The sequence below is a fragment of the Anas platyrhynchos genome, chromosome Z (genome assembly GCF_047663525.1).
Source record: "Anas platyrhynchos isolate ZD024472 breed Pekin duck chromosome Z, IASCAAS_PekinDuck_T2T, whole genome shotgun sequence".
NCBI lineage: Eukaryota > Metazoa > Chordata > Aves > Anseriformes > Anatidae > Anas > Anas platyrhynchos.
This window is the reverse complement of record NC_092621.1, coordinates 10,344,271-10,368,871: the sequence shown is the minus strand read 5'-3', so window position 1 is coordinate 10,368,871 and position 24,601 is coordinate 10,344,271. Positions and strand designations below refer to the sequence as shown.

The 24,601-nt window shown below is 41.3% G+C and overlaps 1 protein-coding gene across 4 annotated transcripts in view; it reads right to left on the bottom strand.

Moving 5' to 3' along the window:
- Window positions 1-24,601, bottom strand: part of UNC13B (unc-13 homolog B) — a 212,014-nt gene that overhangs the window by 83,500 nt on the left and 103,913 nt on the right. For 2 of the 4 annotated variants that reach the window (XM_072030926.1, XM_038170586.2), the window contains 3 exons: window positions 6,244-6,290; window positions 2,045-2,123; window positions 316-390 (listed from right to left, as the gene is read on the bottom strand). In XM_072030926.1, the coding sequence (XP_071887027.1) occupies window positions 316-390; window positions 2,045-2,123; window positions 6,244-6,290 (201 nt within the window). Of the gene's footprint in view, window positions 1-315; window positions 391-2,044; window positions 2,124-6,243; window positions 6,291-12,671; window positions 12,695-17,843; window positions 20,952-24,601 lie in introns of those variants that run through there. The other 2 variants (XM_038170582.2, XM_072030925.1) reach the window with 2 other exon arrangements.

Here is a 24,601-nt window from a genome sequence, read left to right as displayed (position 1 = left end):
ATGTTTCTCTAGACATTTAAAAGAAAGTGGAAGAGAAGGAAGAAATTAAAGTTTGTGGATGAGGAACACTTTACATAAAGCAAGTTTTGCACACTGTCTCCCATCGTAGATAACACACAAGGAAATAAGTTTTTATTTTTTAGGATCATATTAAATGTTATTTTTTACATGTTTAGTTTCTGTAAACAAGTGATACAAGAAGCTTTGCATCTATATTTCTAGACATCTGTGAAGCTGGCTCTGCATCCCAGAGAGCCAAACTCCCCTAATTTGCTTACTGAAAGTTAACATGAGCCAAGCAACCCTCCCACTTACCAGCTCTTCATCTTTGAGAGATGTTCTAGTGGCCATTGCTGAGGTAATTCCGGCTTTCCGGGACTGAACCAGTGACTAGAAGGAAGAAAATGTGTTATTCACTACCAACATTCAGAAACGCACTGGTACTACATCCCCGAAGATGTGAGCAAAGGCACTCTTTCATGCCAGATACCAAGCCTATTACATTGAAGTTACTTTCTTAAATGATAGCTCACATCTCAAAAGACTTGAATGCATACTCTGGGAGGTCTCCAACTAGTTTTCATCTGCCCACGGGCAGTCTCAAACTTTTATTTGTTTCTCTGGTAATAATGATAACTGGGTTCACTTCAATGTTCTGGTAGCAATGGAAACACCAGTATTGCCTAAGATAATTACGTGGGACTCAATCTTCTATATTTAACTTTATTCATAAACAAAAGGAGATTATTTTGTCAGTTTTAAAACATACCCAACACTCCCAAATGTGACAGTGAAACGATACAAACAGGATAAAGGGTGGGTTGGGAGCACAGGTTTGAATGTGCTGGTGAGTCACACTCGTGGGCCATCACTGAATGCAATGAACAGCATTTTCCCCTGAAAACTGACCCTTTCACATCACACCCATGCCATTCTGAACCCTTGAGCAGCAGAGGACCTGCCTTTGAAACACCTAATACTCTTATATAAAGATGAAGGCTGAGAAAGAAATTAAAGCCAGCAATATCTATTCTGAAATCATCAAATCATATCAGACATCTTCAATTATGCTCTGATTTACATTATTTGAAGACAGACCAAAAAAGTTCATTCCATCAGTGATGTAGCAGGACAGAGTGCTGAATATGCATGCACTGCAATACTGCAGGTTCAAAATAAAAAGCATAAGAGCAGAGGGAAAATAAGGTATAATAATTTTTGGTTTTGATAAAGGTTTGTTAGATTGTCTTTAGCTCCACTTACCATGGCCTGTGGAGAGAGAGAATGAAAGCATACAAAGGAAGCAACACAGGTTAATGCCATCATTGCACAGGTTTAGAAGACACAAGCAGACAGTAAGATACATTAGGCTTCCCATGCATAAGCTGGCAGAGAGAATTGTATGCATCTTTTCACAGGAATTGCAGGATATAGAAACTTTGGTCTTTCAGATGTTACAGCATCTCCCCAACTATGAATGTGCTATGTGTACTGATCACACAGACAACAGAAACCATTTGTCCCAGAGAAGCTGTATTTCACCACATCACACAACCATAAGAAACTTGTCTTCATTACTTTCTTGGTTCTATTGCTTCCTCAGCACAGGAGCCTACTGGCAATATTTCAAATTACTTTAAAAAATCCAAGCACATATGTTCGTTTATCTATCCGCTCAAATTCCAACCTTCTGTTAAGTTGCCAAGTCTCACATGGACATCATAACTTTCCACAAAGTATGCGATTTTTAGGAAAATATTTAAAAATAATGCAGGCCCCAAAATAATCAAATATTCTGTGTAGAAAAAGAAGGAAGATGAACATGAAAAATATCTTAATTCTGCCACATGAATGCAACACTCTGTGAAACCATACCTTGTTCTCAGAGATTTTTCCAAGCGCAACTCCTTAAACCTCTTTTTCAAGAATTAATTTAACTAAGCAGGAAACTTACAACTCTTTGAAGTGACAATGAACATTACCATATGTCAAAAAATAAAGCCACTTGCACCAGTGACTGTGTCGCAGAAGAAAAATCTCTTACCAGATCACTGACAAGTGGAATTGGCTTTTTTTTGCGTAGATCAGGCATGCTATCAATGCCATAGAGACCACCTGCAGGCCTGGAAAAACAAGAGGAAAAAGGATTAAAATAATCTCACCATAAGTGACAGACAGTAAACAGATGACCAAAAAGCTTCCTTAGAACACCATTCTCTTTGCTAATATCACATTCAATAAGAACATGAAGAATCAGTTCACTGCAAACACAACTTAATGATAAACCAAACTTGTTTAACTGCTTTAAAAAAAAGGCATCTTCTTCATCTCAAGGCTGAGTGTCTGAGCTACCTCAGAGCAGACTGCAGAGCATCCAGTCACTGCCACTGGCCAGTGAAGGCAGGCTTATCCTCACAGCTTTCTTGGGGCATGGATTTGGCAAAAATCCTCACCTAACAGTAGAACCAGAGATCTGCAGCAGTCTCTGTAAAGGTTAAGAGGGTTGGCACTGGTAACCTGTGTGTTTTGCTGATTTGGTATACCGCAGTCAGTCACAATGATTTAAGACACCACAACTACTAGAATAGGGGCAAACTACACTTACTAATATTCTGGGACAAACCACTCTTACTAATACTCTACATATCAAAGATGCATATGGAGCTACACTTTAAAATGATCTAGAGAAACAAATTTGCACATGCCATGGAAATTTGCAGGCTGGCGAGTGGCTACAGGCAGCCTGCCTTCTTTGGAAAGCAGGGCCTACTCAAATTTACGTTTAATATAGCCAAAAGTCAAAAAAAAACCAACAAAAATGTAAGTCTGGGAAAAAACAAATGATGACCAACCACCTGCGTTATAGCAGACCATGCTAGGATGGAGAAAGATGTCACTGCAAAACCTAGCACAAGGCTGTGTCAAAAGAGGGCAGGTGTCTATTATATATATGAACATGCCATAGTGCTGCAAGGGTAAAATTGACTTTTTTGACTGGGCATAGGAAGGCGACACATCCAATCCATGTCTGAGTTGACAGATGCTGCTGGCTGAACAAGTCTGGTGGGAAGGCGAGCAGTGAAGTGTGACCACATGAACTGCCCTTGCCTCCACATGCAGCATTAGGCATATTTGCATTACAGAGCTGTGCACGGTTCTTTGTGCTCCTACATAATGAACAAACCCCATTCACAGTCTGCTACACTGCTCTGCCAGCAAAACGTGAACACTAGATCCTGCAGCTGGGAACGGGGGACTAACTCAGGCATGAAAAAGATCCAGGTTTACTTTACAGCAGTTCACTCAGTTTAAACTGCTGGAGTCTCTGGCAAAGAATGTGTTCTCTAGTACTGGAAATCCTTACAGCAAGGCTACGTGGTGTTTTTACTAAAGGCTATCCTCATTTCCAACACAGCTCCAGAAAATATTTTTGCCGGAGTTACACCGCAGTAATCCCTTCTGACTTACAACAGAAAGATCTGGCCCAAATCAGCAAACAATAAATATAAGCAGAAGAACTCAGCACAGTCTTGCTGGGATCAAACAGGATTTTTTTCTTCTGCTGTCCTAATGCTACAAAATGCTGCCTGATATTAGCAATACTATTTTGGAGTAAAATAGGTTTCGCAAAAGACTATTTAGATGATGTCAAGAATTCCAGTATTATTTAAAACACAATACACTTTAATTTATTGTTTAAATCACAATACAGTTTAATTTATTGCTAAGTTTTGGGTCAAAAATTTGGGTCAAATCATTATGAAAGCATATGCAAAATATAAAGGGAGCGTCTATAAGAAGAAAAGATTCAATAAAATAGTCACAAGTAAAAATCCAGAGTCAATGCCCCTGCTAAAGCTAACAGCACAGCTAACAAATAACACTTCTTTTCTACATAATTTTAAAAGGTTTTTTCTTTTTTTTCTTTCTAATTCAATTGAAAGGTAACTGCGACACTGATGTTTCTAAGGGGAAAAAAATACTAGAATTGTACGTTTTATAATTCAAGACAAGCCTAAACAAGATACTGTGCTTGAGAAACATGTCTAGTTACAGCCTGGTTTCTTGCAAAATATTTATGTTAGACTAAGGTTTTTGCACCTGTAAAATAAGAGAAATGCTTCTAAGCCAAACTGACAGAGAATAGCAATATTTGAAAGGTGTTTGCATTTTCCTCTAAGAGAGGTGTCTTAATACCTAGACAGCTATATGCTCAAATAACCTGCTATTAGCTTATTATTATTAAAAAAAAAAGATTCTTAATTTTCAAAACTATTTAGCTTGTGCTTTCAGCTACCTCAATCTCTATTCTAGCACAATTTCTTCTTTGCTTTACACAGTGTTTGTACAGACAGAAGTACTAATGCTGCTTCAAATATGTACACCATGGCTTCATATACAATAGGGTAACTCTCCTCTGCAATGCCTGCAATATTTATAGCATTATCATGGAGTGCTATATTGGGAAGTGAATAGCATCTCTGTGCGAGAATATGATTTGCACTAATAAATAAAATATACAGATATGAGATATTACACCCAGAAACTGATCCATAATAAAAATTAGTTATTTTTTTAAGCTAGCTTTCCAAAACCTGTGGTTAGAGACATGAAAATATTATGCCATTATGCTAAAAGTGCAAATAGCTTAAAGCTATTCAACCCATCTTTTAATATGACCTTTATCACAAAGAAGTTTACATTAAATCTTGAAAATTTAAGGAAGTAAAGATTGTTTGTGATGACAGAAGATGGTTAGTGCCCTCAAGGGACACCACTTCTCTAATCCTCACATGAAAGAACTCCAAACCTGAGTGCTTTAATATGTTGTGGCTAATTAAGCCACAACGTGGCTAATAGTGGAATTAAAGGTTCACCATCCACCACCACGTTTTCTGGAAATCTCTTGTATGCAGGGATATAGTAAATAAGACAAACTTTCATCAAAACTACATTACTCAATTTGTTTTGTTAAATCTCCCATATAAGAGGAAGAACTTACAGACTAGAGCAAACATGGCCTTGAACGGACAAAATAAATTTTAACTACTTCAGGACTGCAGCTCTATTCATCTTTCAGGCTAGGAAATCATTTCATGTGTCTGCACCAGTAAACTCAGTGCACTGACTCCTTGTTAAAGCAGGAGAAGGTGCTGTTTATAGTTAGAATAAATCACTGTCTTCTGCTCCTGCTAATTGCCACTTTTCCAGCAAAGTCTTGGACTCCTTAAGAAAGCATGGGGTTGCTAGGCAGCTCCAGGCATCTGCAGGTGTGGAGGAAGCTTTGTGGGAATACCGACATTACAGAACAATGACTCCCAGAGCAGAAAGCCGTATAATGAAGCCTCTGATTTAACTTTGCATTTTATTAGGAAAGCTTCCTTCAGTACTATGAGAATTAACTTGTACGTTCAGCAAGACAACCTCTTGCTGAGATATCAGGACAAATCTGCTGCTACATCAGCTCCTAATGAGTGCACCATTACCAAACCGTATCGCTCTAATCACAAATGAGGCACATAACCTAGCAGCTTGGAAAATGCATCGTTCTTTTTTTTTTCCATAGGGGATTCTAGGGAAGCTACCATGCTGGCACCTATTATGCTGAGTATCATGCTGAAATTACACACAATCAGAATTTGTCTGCTTCATTTGCTGAAACTAGTGTGTTACGGAAAGAAAAATCTCTTACTCTCACCTGTGTAGACGAGGTATGATGACCACTGTTAGAATGAAAAGCTGCAATGATTTCCAGAGCTACTCCAGGTTTGCCTTCTACATTAACCACAGGAATCATTACAAAGACAGAAGGCTTCCCCAAAGCTACCTTTATTTCTAAGAGCAACTTACACAGCAGTTTTTCTGAGCTACTCTTTCCCTGTCCTGAACCAGTCACACCTGACACCAGGGAAAAGACCCCTCTTTGTGGTGTTCAGCAAGGCTTATTTAGTCATACTGTCATAAGTGCCTGCCCCCATCACATTGGAAATTACACATTGCAACTAAATCCTGTCCTTAACCACAGATCTCCAGAAGAGCTGCACAGCCTACCTCTAGCTGTTTAAAAAGAGGCTATAAAATGTAGCAGCAGCCTGGCTCTAAGCGAGGCATGGCTACCTGATTATTCCCCAAACCAGACATTAAGAGCATCAGTAGTGCTGCTCCTACTTAAGTTGAACTGGAGACCTCAAACTATACTCTAACTATGAACACAGTGAAATGAGGTCTCAGGATAGTACTTACCCTCCTTTGAGCCAGGGTGGTTTTGATGGATCAGCCTCATCTTGACCCTTAAATGGGGGAAGGCAAAAGAACAATATGAAATTAGCTTCTGAAAACACCAGATAAAAAAATAATTTTGCTTATATGCTGAGTAAAGGATAACAGACCACACTGCATGCAGGCAAATGCATACAGACAGTCACTCAAGCACCTCCAAAGGCCAACACATCAGGACAGGTCATATGGACACACGGGATATGAGATATCACTGAACACCTAGAACCGGGACCAGAAGAGCCTGTTCAGTGCACCTCCTCTTTCAAAAGGAAGTCTTAAATAACACCTCATCTCTTCCCTTCTTTTTTTTTTCTTTTTTTTTTTCTTTTTTTTTTCCAGCCCAACAAAAGCATGAGATAAGGTAGCGCTCCTGTTACTACAGGTCACCACTGACATGAACATGGTCACAGTGAGGACACTATAAATTAAAAGCACCTGTATGAAATGCGCAAACGATTGATCAGCATGGTACTTTGTACAAGCACTTCTGAACTTTGTTCACTCTCAAATGTAAAGACTCTCCAGCCCCCGGAGCTGGACAGTCCCATTGCAGCTCCATCCATTCAACTATTTAACTTCCAACAGGTGACCAGGAAGGGCCATCACTTGCAAGGATGGAAGCCACCACAGGCAGCAATACGAGGATTAATTTTCATGAATTCAAACCATGTTCTTATGTTCTCATAGGAGTGTATTTATAGAGAGACATTTTGTTTCTTTGAAAATCTTCAGTAGATCAATTAGAGATGAGAAGTGTTCAAACATTTACAATCGGAGAAAAGAGAGTTTACTGCATAAGGGGAAAACGGTCTATCTGTAACTGCAAGTATCTTTGTTCCAGCTTACAGCTCATATATTCTTCTGCACACCTTGACAGAAAAACTGGTTTCCAGCAGCAAAATATGATTAAGGAAGGCACATTGCTAATATCTAACACTCCAACCTCAGATAATCACATCTGCCAAGAGGCTGTAACTTCCACACAGTGAAAACAAAGTACTTCCAGCCATGGGACGTACAACCCAAGAATCATCACAATGTAACAGAATATCAGGAATTGAGCTCAAATTATATGCAAGATAAAAGAAGACAGCCCCCAGAGATTCATTTTTGGTGCTGTGCTTTGGATGAGCTGTGCAACCTCAGGTTGTTCACATGTGTCAGACAAAAAAAAAAAAAGGTCTCCCAAAAAAAAGGTCTCCCAAAAAACCAGAAATAACCAAGAAAAACAAGTTTCTGCTTGAGATCTCAAAATCAAAAGCCCCTACTTCTTATTCATTATTTCTAGAACTCCAGGGGTAGGCAGATCTGAAGTCTACATATTTGTATTTATTTTAAACAGTCATGAGCAACATGACATATCCATAATTGAATGTACTCCCCAGGTTTTCTATGGGATCTCAAAGGCCTGTGGATGAGGTAGCTGCAGCCTGGACCCATGGCCCAGCACTGCTGCACATTTGCCCCATACCCAGAGATGCACACCAGGCTCCAGGCTCTTTTACCTAGATGACTGCTGGAGCTCCACTCCAAGCTGTGCTCCCCAAACCTCTCAGCCTGAAACCTGCATTTTCTCTGGAGGGACTTGGCTCAACTGCAGGTCAAGAGAGCAGATTTTGTGAAGCAAATGCAACCAGATCCTTCAGAGCACAGAAGGGAGGACATCCCTAACTTTGCCTTTGAACACTTGGAAGAGCTGCAACAAGAAAGCAATCACCAAATGGAGCAACGTTTTACACTGGCCAGAACTCGACAGATCACAAATAGCAAGGGCAATACTGGAGCTCTGAGCCCACTAGATTATCAAGAACTATTTTGGAGGAAAAAAGATTGAGTTCTGTTATTTGAGCAATAACCATCTCCCAAGGCAGCTGAGAGTCAGCGGAGAATGGCAGAGAACACTGATGTAGGGAAGGGCAGAAGGCGTGATTGGGAAATGAACTTCCATTGCCCAGATTTTGACAAATGCAAAGTAAAAATGCTGGGAGTCCAGATAAACTGCACTTCTGCTCATTTATCTTCATTACTTTTGCCAGGCATTTCAGACATGTAAATAAAAAGAAAATAAGAGAAGAGGAAGAACTTCTGTAGTGACGAGATTAAAAATCATCAAGGTAAAAAAGCAAAAGAAAAACAACAGAAAGAGCTTTCTGTAAGTGACAATATTGATGTGGGGCCAAAGCAGGTGATGGCTGTGTGGAAACAGGAGTTATCACCAGACGAACAAAAGTAAAGAGGTTAATTTGCTTCAGGCAGTGTTCTCCCTGGGGAAACGCTGAGGGAACCAGCGCCTGACATCCAGTAAACAAGGGCTGATGCCATAAGAATGGAGAAGAGCCAATACAGTACCCACAGCTAAGGCACTGGGAGAGGAGGAAGGAAATGTGATCCAGACTGGCACAGGCTCATTATTGGCTTCAACAGCTTGAAATACTTCATAGCAAACACGAAGGAAAGAATTAATATGGAGGTAAGGAAAATGGCAAATACGGAAAATAGGAGAAAAAAAACACCATACATGGAACACTAGTTTTTGAAAGCATCAATTTGGGTTTGACAAAGCAACCATTTTTCTTTAGAGAATGAAAGGAGTTATCAACTGAATTTTCATTTCAACAAAAAAGCTTTGATGAAATGCCATGTGACATTAATAAGGCTGGATAGGCTAAGGAGGAGTAGGGGAGCTTTGTGGTGGGTAAACAAATTACTAGTTGAGCCATGGACAACGCAATAAGGAAGCTAGTGGGAGTAAGGACCTGCTGATAAAATCTGCTGATGACAAATATGGGAGAATTATCAATACAGAACAGAACTCAGACCTTGATGGAAAAAAATTGATGACACTGAAGATTGCAACAACAGATTAAATATGGTAGAAATAGAAAGGTCAGAGCACCAAAACCTGACGTGAATTCTACTGCACACAAGGGGTTCCTCGGTGGAAGAACAGCAGGTGAAAGCAGACTTGAGTTCTAGTCATTGCGCTGTGGCCATGAGCCACTATGATACAGCCATGTAAGGAGAGAGTATCATCTATAGAGGATATCTGCTGCAACATCTCCATAGAAATAAAAGCATAAGTAACACTGTACAGTGCTGGCAAGACACCTTCACAAAGGCATGTACAATCTTATTCTAAATCAAAGTAAAAATAATTTACATAAAGATGGCAAAGCCAGTGTGAGGATACAAAGACAATACTGTAAGAAGAGAATGAGACAAACCACTTACAAAATTAACCTTTTTCCTCTGTTTAAGGGAGTGTGGAAGAGAGAACAGACAGCATGGAAGAACTTACGCTAAATAAAAACGGTGGGTGAAAATTCGGTGTCTAACCATGACAGTCCTGCAGTAACCATTCAAAAGGAAATGCAGACACCAAATCTAACCATTTTCAAAGAAGAAAGATGGGCAATTTATGTAGGAGATAATGACAGTATTACACATTGCCAAAGGGCTACCATGCACCAAGAAGCCTTCTGTAGTCCCTTGTGATACTGATGTATACAGCTGAAGAACAAGTGGCCACATTACCCACAAGTGTTGGCATGCAGATTAACAGGGTGCAGGCACCTCCAGGAGTGCCAGTTAAACAAATCAATCCATAGTTTATATCCCTGTTATAGGCAGGAACATTGTAGACGTTCCTCTATCCTTGCAGGCAAATGGCAATGTTGTTTAGGTGGAACTGCTGTAGCTGGGGAGTTTTCTACCTCTGAAGGTAAAAGTTGCTGCAGGACACAGAAGGGCTCCAGGAGCTGCTCTGGGTCTTGCCACCAGCCACAGATCTGCCCAAGTCTAGCCCAAGAAAACAGCCAGGCTCACTCTGAGCCTGGGCAAGCAGAGAAAATGTTGGGAAAGATGCAAAAAACATCTGGGTGCAAAGAACACCTGGAACAGCTGAGTTTGTTGATTTGTTTTTTTGAACACTGTCCTTCCCAAAACAAATGGAATAGCAATGTTGACACATTTAACACCTAGACATGTACATGCTACAGAGAAAGTAATTTTATGGATGGCTTCTACTTCACTTCTCTGAACTGTTGTGTCACTGGGTCTTTCTTTGTAAGCTTTCCTGATTCAGTCTGAATCAGGATTTTTTTTCCACTGATCTCCAGTAAGCACTGAAGAGATGGAGCAAAAAACATAAACGAAACTGACCATCACCTCCCTATTCAGTTTTTGTATTTCTGATGTTGATGGGTGACAGTTTTACACCCACTTCCAACAAATGTCTTCAGCCAGGGAAGTGCCTGTCACCCCTAGTAATGCAGCATGTTAACTCACAGGAAAGGATGCTGGAAAGTCGTCTCCAAGTAATTACAGTTTCTTACCAACCAAGAGCTGCTTAGCCAAATCATGTCAGTGACAGCAGCATAAATTGAAATGGATTAAAAAGAGCATCTAAGGCACAGTATTCAGTCATAGGGAAGACAATGTTTACTGAAGCCTAAGAAGGCATCCAGTAGGAGTTGTGCTTATTCAGGAAAAGCAGCAGCCAAGATTACAAGTAATTTGAGAAGTTATTTAAAGCTGCAATTTGCAAATTTTGCAATTTATCTCATACACGGGAGGATGTTTCAATGGAGAGAATAAACAAATATTTCTGTAGAAAATAAAGTCCATAAAACAGAGGTGCAACCAGAAGAATTACTGTCTTTCTTTTGGAGGAACATCCCCAGATCTGTTAGCCAACTTCAGGACGACATAAAACTCTAAACACCTAACTTTCCATCACATTTAAGTATTGTGTCTAAGAGAAGGAAAACATGGAAAGGTGCAATATTTCAACAGATAAGGAAAACAAATCAGTGACTTTTTATTTGTTTTGCAAATCCTGCTAACTTGTTTTCAAATACCATGCTTGGTTATCAAACCTACGATACACAAATTAGATATAGATGAATCTGAATCAGGCAAAAGCAACTGTTTCACCATCTAAATTAAACTTCTAGTCACGCCTAATTAGATCCTTTCTTCAAGGGTATTAGCAGAATCAGACTAAGTTAAATCATCCCAATTAAACTAGTTGGTCTTGTGGTTCAATGTCTTTATTGATTCAAGCATGCTGCATTTTACATGGATCCAAAGCTGCAACAAGCAGAAGGATTATTTCAACATCAGTGCATTCAGCAAGATCATCAATTTAAAAAACTGAAAAGCTACAAAGGAAGCTCCTTCCACCTGATGATTCTTCCAGTACTAGTTTTCCACCTGACAGATGAGTTGCCTACATGAGACTGCAATGTTTCTGCACCAAAGCCAGAAGAGGACAGAATTTGTCACCAGTCCCAGATACGTCTGCACTTCCAATAAAGCGCTAATGGATGGACATTTGCCAGTAAGAATGATACAAACCTCTTGATACACAGGCCAATAAAGCTTAGAAATGAGAAAGCATCAAACTCAATGGATAGGATCTACATGGAAGCCAAAAAGCCACGCAATGTTCAGTCTGCTCCAGGAAGGTAATTTGGTCTGATCCATACAGCTAAGGGAGAGACAGACACGCAGTGGGCACCTAATCCATGCAGCATAAGTTCAAGAAAATAAAAAAAGGAAACTAAGAATTTAACAGCCAGAACTTTCTCTACATGAGATACAGTCACAAACACAAATTAAGATGTTACACAGCAGCCAAAAAAAAATTATGTGGATCCTCTTAGAAGGAAAGAGTTATTTGTTGCCCTCAGGCTGCCCACACAACTGAGCACGATGAGCGGAGAGGCAACAGGTCCAAGACTGGAGAGGCAATTACTACCTACAGCCGATAATTAGCTAGTTAGCTAAGTATCTATTAGCTAGTTAGCTAATTATCTGATATTAGCTGATAATACAGCTAATACCTACCTTTGAGCACTGCCCTGCTCAAAGCAAAGTGCAACCCGGAGCTAGAATGGCATGGCATCTGCAGCAGACACCTCCCAGCACCCATAGTCTCATTTAATCTTGGTACTACAGCCCATAATGGTACTTTTGACTTTGATTACTGTAAGCATACGAAACAATTAGTGATGGAATGAAACAATGCAGCTGAGGAATAATGCAAAACGAGGAAATGCTTGGTTTAAGCAAGATTCGTAAAGAGGAAGACTGGAAAAGACAAAACAAACCATTCGTATTCTGCACATGGTGCCTTTGCACACTACGTGCACCCCACAGAGCACTGAAGGGCGGAGACCACCCAAAGCATTCACATTTTCTCTTTGTACAAGGTACTATGCACTGAACAGACTCTAACTCATACACAGCGTTAACGTTTCCTCTGACAACCACAACATGCTAAACTGAATCTCAGCGCTGCAGCTGGAGCAATGGTTACATGAAGACAAGGCATGCACACACAGCAGTTTCAGAAAGGGATGCTGGTTAGAAGGGACAACATGTACAACCTGGAGCTCTCCTCTACCTCCTTCTGTGAAGAAAAAAAGAGAGAAGAAGGAGGGGAACAAAAGTTAATAGACCGGATTTCTGCCATGCGCTCTGTGAAGTGATTTCAGAAAGTGGGGCAAACATTTGCTGCGAGTTGATAAAACATTTGTGCAGCACCGAGTTCTCCACGTGCTTCCCGGGACATAAACCAGTTAATCTCTATGAATTAAGCTCAAGTTAAACTCTGATCAAATTTCACCCATAACTGCACATGCATTAGAACATTTAGTTTTGAGAGCTGATTTTTACAGAGTTACAGTTCCTGTTTTTATTAACTCAAGAATTTTAAGTAATCAATACAGCATTAGAGGTGCCATTTATGACACTTGAGAGACAACCTGTATATAATACAAAGAGGAACAGATTTGTTCCCCCTTCCCCCAGAGTACATACACTATTTCCATTTGAAGCATCCCCCTTCCTTCCCTCCTCGCCCCCTGTACATTTCGCCCGTGACGAGGAAACTGGTAGCTCCCACGGAACACATTCTGCTTTTGCAAATACCATAATGCAAGGAGATATTTTCTGGCTTTATAAATCTAGGCGGTTCTCCTCTGAGAAAAAATCCAGAAGCCTCCTACACTAAATCTCATGTTTATGGATAGGCAATTTCAAGGCTAGTAAAGTTACATGAGAGTCACACTAAAACTTCCGGTAGAGACGTGGCATCTTGTAAGCCTTCCAATCAGATAATTCTCTATCTGCACAGAAGAGTCATATTACTCATTTGCTAATGAAAGATGGAGGAGAAGGAATGTCTTCATGGCAACGGGGGCCACTCAGACGGGTTTAAAAGCTAAAATAAGTTTTCAAAGTTGCTCCCTGTACGGGTGTAATTACACACATGCAATCACTAAGACAGGAAAACAGAGAGGCTATTTTAACTCAATCACTAAGGAGAAGTCAAATTACTTCAGCAAATGAAGTGGGGGATTGTAGCTAAAATAAAAGCCCTACTTTCCACCTTAAGACATGCCTGCATGGATCCTCAGCAGGAGCACCACCTTTCAGTGGTGCCCAGTGCCAGGACAAGGGGCAATGGGCACAAACTGGAGCACAGGAGGTTCCCTCTGAGCATCAGGAGGCATTTCTGTGCTGTATGGGTGTCAAAGCACTGGCAGAGGTGGCCCAGCGAGCCTGTGGGGTCTCCCTCCTTGGAGATCTTCAAAAGCCACCTGGACATGGTCCTGGACACCCTGCTCTGGCTGTCCCTGCTTGGGCAGGGTCTGGGCAAGAGGGACCCTGAGCTCCTGCCCACCTCAGACATTCTGGGATTCTGGGAAATCCCCTGAACCACCCTGCAGGCCTCTAGTTTGTGAGCTAATGGAGGAGAAAACACAAGCAGCAGCACGCTGCTGTCTTCTGTGTAACAGCCACGTTTTGCCAGTCAGCTCCACACGAACCTGCAGACCTGGAGAATCTGAGGAAACTTAGGGGCCATCCCAGACTCAGCCAGGAACACGTGTTTTTGGGCATAGACATTTCTGACTCTTCCCCTCTAAAACCATTTTCTACACCATCCTCCTGTCTGTGCCTTCCTATTAAGTAAAACCTCAGCCAGGCAGCCCCATTCCACTTCAAGTCCTCTTTTTTTGTCCCTCTCTTTAACAGTTACCCCAAGCCCTACAAGCCCAATCCCATCTTCTCCTGACTTGGTCTCTTTGGTTGTCTCAGTGTATCACAGACAGATCCAGACTTTCCTCATCCTTGGATTTCATCTCTTTTTGAACCAGATTCCTTCCTGGTACCTCCTGAGCCTGTGAAGTGTCTGAGTGTAGGGGATGGAGAAGACCTGGACTCACTGCCACTCTCAGGTCTGCCATGGCTCCATCATGCTGAGCAGGGAAAACCCGATTTTAGTCCCTGGCTGGAAAACACTGGGGACAGATGGAGTGCAACAGCTTAACTGCAGCAAGTTACCAGTGAGCATACGCAAACTACACATTTTTTTTAAAAGCTTATTCACTTCACTTATTTGGGGATGGTTTTCCACAAATAAACCCTTGACAAAGACCTACCACTGCCAAATTTTAAGGTCAGAGGGCAACAGAGCTTCTTAAATACAAGTCAAGCTAATTTTGATACAAGCAGAGCAATGACTCTTGCATTAGGCTCATTTTGGGAAATGCTGGATTAGTTTGGCTTAAATTTCCTATATGTCTTTGACTTCTGAGCCCCTTCAGTTTAAAGCTAATAGGGATGGTTTCATGCTAAATAACATTTGGCAAAGCTCAGAGCCACTTCAGGCAAAGATTGAAAATCTTCCGATAACACCCCCTTACAGGAGGTGTGCTCACAGCATCATCAGTGACTAACCTGGTTAACCCCCAGTAATAGAATTCTTTCACCATTCCACTTCCAAACACTTCATTTACGTCTACAAAAAACCTGTCATTTCAGGATGGTGGGTTTTGTTGTTGGTTGTGTGTGTTTTTTTTGTTTGTTTTAAGAACACGCATAATCACACCATCCTTACCTAATTTGCTTTTTTTGCCTCTTCCAAATTAAAACTTTAAAAGCTTGCTCATATTTTCAGGGGATATTTTAGTTTCTTTTTTGACTTCAAATTAAATACAACTATTTACATACATCTGCTAACTTCTAAATTGTTCTGGTAATTTGCATCTGTGTACAACTATAAATAATTTAAGCCTTTATGCCAGTGCATCATCTCTGATTCACCAAAACACACAGACTTACTAACACCTTCAAAGTTACCATCTATTCCTTTGCCGCAGCCTGCTACCAAACGCATTTAATAAAATACCCTGAACTTGAACTTTCAATCAGGCATAAGTAAGACAGCGGTTCAGGCTCAGAACCAAAAAGCCAGCAGGTAGAATTTTTTCAGAGTTTTCAGTGGACCTGACCCAGGACTTAAAAGCACATTAAGAACAAATTAATGTCTTTGAAGTAGGACATATACAGGCATCTGCAGCTGGGAAAAACAATACTACCACCACCCTTTTGTTACACTCACAGTTTGATGCTTTTTCCAGAGGAAGAAAATAAGAGCTTGGCCCAAACATATTTTAGGTTGAGCGCAACTCAAACAAAATTGTTGCTTCACTTTCTGAGAAAACGCATGCCAAAACAACCCTATTTCAAACTGAATGATTGTATGATTAATTTTGTCCTGCAGCCCCTGGCACGGCTGCCATCCCTCCTCTCGCTCTAGCTACTGCCAAGAGGTTACTTACCCCCTGCCTTTCTCTGCCTGCTTGCTCCATCCTCTGCTAGCACTGTGGGTTCTTTTTGTGATGCCCTGCTGTACCTTCCAGACAGGGCTGCTCTTCCTTCACAGCTTCCTTGCCTTGCCCTGAGGGTCTGGCTGCTTTGCTACCTAACCTCTCATCTATTTTTTTTCCCTAAGCTCTCCCCCTTTTCTCATCCCTTAGCCATTTTTTCCCAGTATCTTTGACTGTTTTGGAGTCCTCCAGTCACTCAAAGCACGCTTCCTACACCGTGATTTCATCCCATGCTTATTGGTGTAACCTCAGTTGTCACATCAACCATATAGATACGGCTTTACATGAGAATCATGCAAACATTAACTCTTCACATAGGAAAACTGAACAAGGGAGGCTCAGGATGCCAATCCACACTGGAACCAGATTTAAGATACTGAATTCCAGTTGTAATCATTATCTCCTTCACTTTTTGGCTACTTCTTGCCCTGCAAACATGCCTGTTCTGCTCAAACTCTACTGACACAAGCAGCCTCCTCTCACAGCTGGTGAAGCCTCAGAAACAGTTGATTCTTTTGTTGATTTGTGGCAAAAGTTAACCCAAACCACTGCCTGCTGCCCAGGTCCTAAAACTAGGACAGGACTAAGTTTTCTAATAAAAAAAAAAAAAGTCAGTTTGATCTTTATTATCTATAATTGAGTGATTTGAACATTCCCTTGAAAAACAGAAATAGGTATATATCTGTGCCAAGCCTGAAAGAAATCCTAGTGCTTGACTCATTAAAAACCTATTGTTTGAATTAACTCTGCAATAAGGACCTCACATAAAATAAGAAAGTGAAGAGATGATTACATGCTTTGTGATCTGCATAACTGAGAAGGTCACTAGTAGAGAAGTCAAATATGGATTGTTTCCTCAGTAAAAGCGCAGTCACTGGAAAAAAACACCCTGAGCAAGACAACTTTTACAATAGGAAAAAGAGCACTGATTATTCTAACTTTCATAGTTGCAATGAGAAAAGTGAACAAAATATTTGATGCAAATATTTGAGGCTTGAAATAAGGAAATGAAGATTTCAAACTGTAGTTCCAGCTTCCCTTAACTGTGCAATGATTTTGACAGAGATGCCACTGAGAGAGTCCCCTTACTTTTTGGAGAGGGAGCAGGCAGATGGACCTAGATTTCAACGTTAGATTTGGTTTTACCAAATCAAGGCCTATCAAAACACTGCCCCTCAAAGCATGTTGGTCATTTCCATCTTCCATGTCCTCAGGAAGGGGTTAATCAGCACTGCTCCTCCATTGCATCAGCTCTCATCTGTTGTGGTCAAACACCTCTTTATCTGTACTGGTAATAAGGAATGCAGCTCCACAGAAATGGAATATTATCTCATAGACAAGTTACAGAAATAATATGAAAACACAGGTCTCAACTTTTTTTTTTTTTTATAATTACTTTTTATTTTTGTTTTTAAGGTCTCTAGTAGGGTAACATCTAGCAGCAATTAACACCAAGAACTCCCACTTCGTGATGGAGCCACTTGAAGTCTGGAACCACTCAACTCCTAAAACTGCAAATCCAGCTACTTATAGCTCAAATGCACACTTAGTTATCACATCTTAACTATTATATTTAACAAGGAACCAAGTCACGAATTATGATGAAAACCCCTAACACCTGCTATTTTGAAGATACACTGCAAATCTCCCTCCCTCCCCCTCTCTCTCTCAAAAAAAGTGAAACTTCCTAATTTGCATTCCAGTGTGTTGTACAACAAATTTTAGGGCTTTTTTTTGGTCAGTACTATTGCACAGTGCATGCAATTGCTCTCATAACCACCTCCTAAGATAGTTCTAATAAACTGTTCAGAGTAAGGTGTTAGCTACTAGCTGCACAAGATACCTGATTTTGATATCTCTTTAAAAACATTTATTTTAGTTTACCTGAATTTGTCTCCTCAGCAGAAATCCAGTTTCCTTCCTGTGCTAATTCTTTTAACAGTCTCCTACGCATTTGTCTCTTTTCCCTTAGCACATTTTTGAAATTGTTGATGCATTTGTTCAGGTAGATGGTCTCAGCGCACACCTTCTCAAGGCTCATAGGTCTGCACTCCTTTCCTTGCTCAGGCAGAGAGCTTGCATCTACTCCAATCTCATCAAGAGGTGAGTGCTGCCCAGTAGGAATTTCACAGTCTGATGACGGCATCAAACACGAAACAGGAGACTCACACGGAACTGAGGAAAGACTGGAAGGAATGAACTGCATTTGAGCAGACGCTTCGCTATTTGCAGTTGTGTTGGCCTGGCTCTCAGAGGACTGACTAGGAGGGGTTTCTGCAAAGTTGTCGGAGCTGCCACACATACCTGAACTGGTCAGCATCAATGTATTGTCATCATCCATCTGTAAGCCACTGTCATTTTCCAAAAGCATTTCAGAATCGCTTGTCTCCAGTTTGTTGAACACCACCTGCAGAGCAGACCTGAAATGATTAATGGCTTTCCCAAGCTTATTAGTGTAAAACTTCATGTCTACAAGATCAATGTTATCCCGGGAATGGTCAAGAAAATACTGGGAATTTTCCAGGACATCCCTAAAGACCTGATCAGTTGGATCTTGATCATTCAGGTCCATTTGGATCATATCTTTCAAGCTGTCACTACTGTCAGCCATTTCATCTGTTGTGTGATCATAGCTAATGGTTGTCACCCCACTAGAAACATCTTCCCTTTGAGCATCAGCTTTCTCCGGATTGGTAAATTTGCATGGGGTATCACAGTCTCTTTCAATTCCTTCTGCAGTTATCCTCTCATCTTTATCTAGAAGGGAAGAACCATTCTCAGTGCCACTCTCAGTACCATGCCTGTGTTCACTTTCAGTGCCTGAAGCACACATCTGGCTTGCACGACCCAAAGACTCTGATGAACGGCAATCATTTCCATCACTCGGTGTGGCCAAACCAGTCACCTGTGGATTTTGTGGAGGTTCACAAAGGGCCTTGTGAAAGTCACTCTCACATGAAGGCTGCTCACTGCAACTTACTGTTCGTGCTTCCTTCCCAGTTTCAGGTACCAAGTTGCTTTTCTTAGTCAAGGTTGACTTCTGCACAGAATCACATCTCTCCTCTGTGCTCTGTGCTTTTTTGCTCGTGCTTTTATACTTAACCTGGCATGAGTCAGTTCGAAGGTGCCCAGCTCCATCAGTTCTCTGAGAAGCATCAAGATTCACCGAGTTGCGATGATTTTTCTTTGAGCCAGACTGAGAAGAGACAGACTCTGCTTTGCGGCCCCTCTGGACATTTTGCTGCTTTTGCTCGTCTCTGGTAGCAATCCGGACCCCTGAGCTTTGCAGAAGAACAGATTTCTGTAAAATAAAGTCTCTCTGTTCACAATTGACAAGTTTCACAACTGCTGGCCTTGGTGTTAAAGGCTTGCCTGTACCAGCATCTGACCTATACGCGTCTTTTATATACTTACTGCATTGGATACCGTTGAAACAGTGATATTCAGACAAGAAGCTGCAGATAAGCTCTAATGTGTTTTCGCCATCTTTTTCTGGAATGCCATAAAAATATAACACTGGTTCTTCCTTGTGTACCTCCCTATTTGCCTCCTGAGTGTGTGTACTCGAGGTTTTGGCAGTGGAACCACTTTGCAGGCCTTCTATCTCACTCAAGACCGTATCTACACAGCTAGAGACTTCATCCACAGAGCCTTTTATCAAGGTGAGGTGCTGCCGGAGCTCTGCAATCTCCGTCTGGATGCGACTTATTCCCTGAAGCTCTTTAACGATGTAATCAACCACATCAGCTGAGCGATCTCTCGACTGCCGTCTACGGCTCTTGTACGCAGCAGGCTTTTCCTGGGGAAAGCACCCTTGCCTTTCAGCTATCTCTCTCCAGCTCATTGTGATGCTGAGGGAAGAAAGGTCCTGCTCCTCAGATACTCTACCCTTTCTTTCAGAAGAGGTCTGCATCGTACCATCAGAAGCATTTCCTTCCGAGTCCTTCTTGTTCTGTTGAACCGAGCACGGTATTTTCACATAGCCATCCCAGTTCAGTTCCACCTCACCAACGCACACTTCACTCGTGCCCTTGGAATCGTGCTCTCCATCCTGGTGGAAGTCCCCTCCAGCAGTGGAAAATTCGGTGCTGGCAGAGCTCCTCTTTATTCCGCAAACAAACATGTCCGTTTCGATCTCTACTGGGGAGAGCTGGCAGTGATGAGCGTGGCTCGGGTTCTCATCTACCTGGCCTTGAAGAAGCCTCTTCATTTTGTCCCGCAGGATTAGATGGAGTCTTTGCTTCCGGAATTGCTTCCTGGCCCACAATTTTACAACAGGTTTTCTGTGCAGAAGCGCAATTTCATTTTCTTGCTTTTTCAATCTACTTCTAGCAAACATCATCAGCAGCTGCACCTGAGTTTTTCATAGTGCTACAAGCTGCACAAGCACACATCAATCACTTCCCAATGCACAACTCACATCCAGTTTTTATTCTGTCACGAAGCAGCTACCAAAAGAGGGGAAAAAAGATTACAGTTTGGTTCAGATAGAAATAGCCAAAGTAACTTAAGCAGATTTTTTTTTTTAAAGCATCCACATCAAAGCAGGCAGAAAGAGGATGTACTATTTAAAGTGTACAGTCATCACCTTGGTTTTGGCCACCTCCCCAGATCAGACCCTTCTTTGCTGAAAGAACTGTTTCTTACTCCTACCCCTGCCCTGGAAATTTAAAGAGAACAAAGAGCAACTCTGTGGCCATTCCCTTACAGTACCATGTCTGCAAGTTCCTCTAAACTGAGATCCCCATGATGATGTGCTTTACGATGGAATTACCCCTCAAATACAGGATTCTGACAATTATTAAAAGTTTTATCCCCACACATTTCCTTTCAGTCCATCCACAGTCTTCGTCCTTTCTTGATTCAAACCAAAGCAGAAATAAAATTTTACTTGGCTCAGTACCAGCTATCCCACAAGAACTGTACAAAGTCATGCAAAGTGGCAGGAAGACTGGATGACAGATTTTGAGTGTAAAACCTTTTTGCTATTTTAATATTTTAATCTTAATATTTTGCTACTAAACACTAAAAAAAAAATAAATCTCAAAGCTTACTGGCTCCCAAGCTAACCTGCAGTTAAATATGCCACACTCAGCATATGTACGAACAGGCTGAGCTGACAGCATGAAGATTCTGCACGTCACTTCTACTCCAACCCTCAAGATTTTGTAGTGGATCATTTTCCCTATTTAAATCGCCTCTGCAAAGAACAAAGAAAAAAATACCATGCTACCTAATTAAAACTTTTTGTGTGTCTTCACTGCTGTACATACTAAGCAACACACAAACATCTCTTTTTCTCCAGAAGGTCAGGCAGAGACCCAGGCAGACATCCTCCTTGAGTCAAGGAGGCTGGAGGACGCCAGTTTGGGCTCGCTGCTGAAGCACACATTCTTTCTCATGTTCTTGTTTCATGGAAGATCTATAGTAGATGCCTTTAATTTTTCATTTTTGTAATTATCCAGTCCTTAAAAATGACTTTCTTTTAAATTCACAATTAGAAACAACATCGCACGCAATGTTCAGCCTAAGTTAAATTTCGCTGAATGATGCTTTATGGAGGAAGGCTTACTGCCACGTTGAAAGGAACAGAAACAGGGTCTCTAGTCTTAAAACAGCTAGACCAAGAATAAGGTTCATGTCAACATGTCTTTCTCCTACTCCATTCTCACCATCCTTTAAGGACTGGTAACCTTGGTTTCCCTGGCGTGGTCTTTGCAACCCCGAAATCTTCTGCAGAGATGGTCGTGTGTTGTCCTGGCAGCACCCACTAGTGAGGGCTGGACCAGGTGCTGAGCCCAAGTGTTTCACATTCTCATGCTAAGCAGAGGACTGAATGCCACCGTAGGTTTGTCTGCACTGAATTATGCCTTTGCCCAAAGACCAACAAGCTCCCTCCGAAAGAAGGGAGCCTTTTTACTGCCCAAGGGCCAGCTCCAGAGTTCACAGAAGCATTCACCAGGTGCCTCTTTCAGAGGTGAAACAGCAATCCCCATTTCAGAAGATTAATTCAAGGCTTGTACACCTGTACTGACCCCAAACTGCCGAAGAACAGAAGCCCTTTCTCTAATAATTCCTCCAGTTCTGCCGGACAGCCATTTGTAATATCACCAGCATTTTGTTGCCGGTGAGCATTTTTATCCCAGTGAAAATTTTGTTTTCATAGTTGTTGCTTCTCTTTGAGGGCTGGGAAGAAAATAAAGGTTTCTGATCTGGAGGAGATGGCACTTGCAAATACCAATCTCTATAATCAGAGTTAATTAACATGCTATAACAGAGGCTGCATCTGTGCTTAAGGCTTAAGCCCCATAATCCAGCATCTCAAATGAACTTCCATACCTGGCCTTATGTAAGTTAAACAAATTCCCCATTAAATTTGTAAGCTTCTTAAAGAAATTAATTTTTAATTTTATATAATTTTTCAGGTCATTAGTCCATAAAGATCTACGTTTTTTGTTGTTGCTGTTGTTGTTTTTTTTGTTTGTTTGTTTGTTTGTTCTTTTGGTTTGGTTTTGCTTCGTTTTTAGTATCTCTTATCTAACTAATCCCTCATAGAACAGGGTTGACCTAAGAAATATTTGCTCAGGCTATCTTCTTCCACTACTTAAACAATTTACCTTTCCACTTGATAGGCTAACTAGTAATTAATACTAGAAAAAAAAAAAAGAAAAAAAAAAGTTCTGTGTCAATTCTGTGTCAATATTAAGAAGTGAGCCTTCAGAGAACAAGCACCTGAATTCAGTGGCACCCTGGAAGAAGAGACCTACAGCTGTGGCTCCCTCCATGTGTTGCTTGAGGGTAGCTAGCAGGGATGCTCATTGCAATTATTTTCCAGCGTATCAAACCCTCAGTGCTAGGAGAAAAGCCTACACATGCTTGTGCAAGGACTCCCTTGGAAAGCTCAGCATTTGTCACGCTTCCTTTCTGCATGCAGCTTTCAGTGCACCAGAGGGGCTTAATAATCATTTTAGTTTAAAAAAAGAAATCAAGCTGAAGTTCACTCTTGGTTCTTTTGTCTGCTTAAACGCTTGATAGCAGCAGTTTGTTACAGAGGGTGCTTTTTCCTGCTGAACACACTCACAGGACTGCAGCCATTGCAAAGCAGGCAGTTAATGCAAACACTACAAAGCTTTCATTTGTGTGCTCACACACGTGTACACATATGCACACACACCTATTTCATTTTAGACTTCCAAAAAACAACAACTTTGATTACAAATACCAGCAATACCTTTCCAGCTTGTCCCAAGAAGGACAGAAACTGCTCCCCTTGAGTCCGGGAACAAGACCAGAACAGAGCATGAGGACACGGGCAATGCCTCTCCACCTCTCTGTACAGTGGGTGGAAGCGAACAGAAATCTCTCTGCTTCCATCAAAGAGCAAAACCCTGCCACTTATAAGAAACAAGCCAACAAGCAGGTAAGAGAATTGCCTGCTTCCCTCCTCCTTCCCACCTTGGGTGCATTTCCTTGCTTCCTTCCTGCTGACCCAAAGCAGGCATTGTGCAGCTAACTGTCCCCTGTAAAAGTTCCTTAATCCTTTAATGATGGTTTTGTTAGGGTCATGCTCCCTTGTAGCACAGACAGTAAAGTGACACTGAAACCTTAATAAAGTTTCAGCCAAAAAAAATACCTAATTTTGATGCAAATCCTCACTGAAGTCTTTCTCTTCCAGAATCACTTCAGAAGTCATATTAACATATATCAAGAAATCACATGTTTAAATAAAGGATATTTGCATCCTGATATCCTGCCAGATACTGCAAGCCCTCACACAAACTTTGTTCTGGTTGCATTTTTAGCAGACATTTCTCTGCAGAACTTACAGCTTCGCCCAGTTGTCTCTGGGTGGGCAGACTGAAGAGCAGCACGCACAGTTTCCACTATTTCTCCAACCTACAACTAACCAAATGGATGTTAAGCCCAAGGTAAGCAGGAGTAAGACATCACTGCCTTTCTTTGGGGATGTTTGTGTTATCTTGTAATTTCCATGAGGACCAAATTGGCATCTTAAGATTTTAAAATCAAGGTGGGGAGTGGGGAGGAATGATGAACCAAACACTGCACAACTAATTACCTGGCCACAGGTGACATTTCTGGAGTATCTCTAACACAGGAACAATACTTACTCCTCCTGATATATTGGATTGTGATCACAACAGGAGCAAAAACATGGCACGTCATCATCAGTGATTGAGAAACAAGAACATGAGAAATCCCATGAAGGAATAAACTGCAGTTAGGAGATCTCTGCTCGACAACTGGGGATCAGTCACACTTTACACTGACAGCACTCTCCAGAAGGTCAGTCTCCACCAGAAGCTGCAAACCACTCTGAACAGGGTGTTTGCTTCCAAGACCCACTGGGCAGACACGGTTCAAAGCAAAGGCAGCTTTGCAGTGCCTTTAGCACTGCCCCAAGCAGCAAAAAGCTGGCAGTTAAGCGGAAAAACAGGGTGTGAGATCACAGCTTCTTTGTGCCTACTGAAGCTCCACTAAAATCTCTCTACCAGCTCTCTGGTTTTCATCACAGTAAGGGAAATAGCGAGACACCTTTACCCCAGACTATCACATTAGAAGGTGCTGGTACACAAGGGTAGATGTGATGTTCAGACTCAAAGAGGTACAAAAAACAATTAACC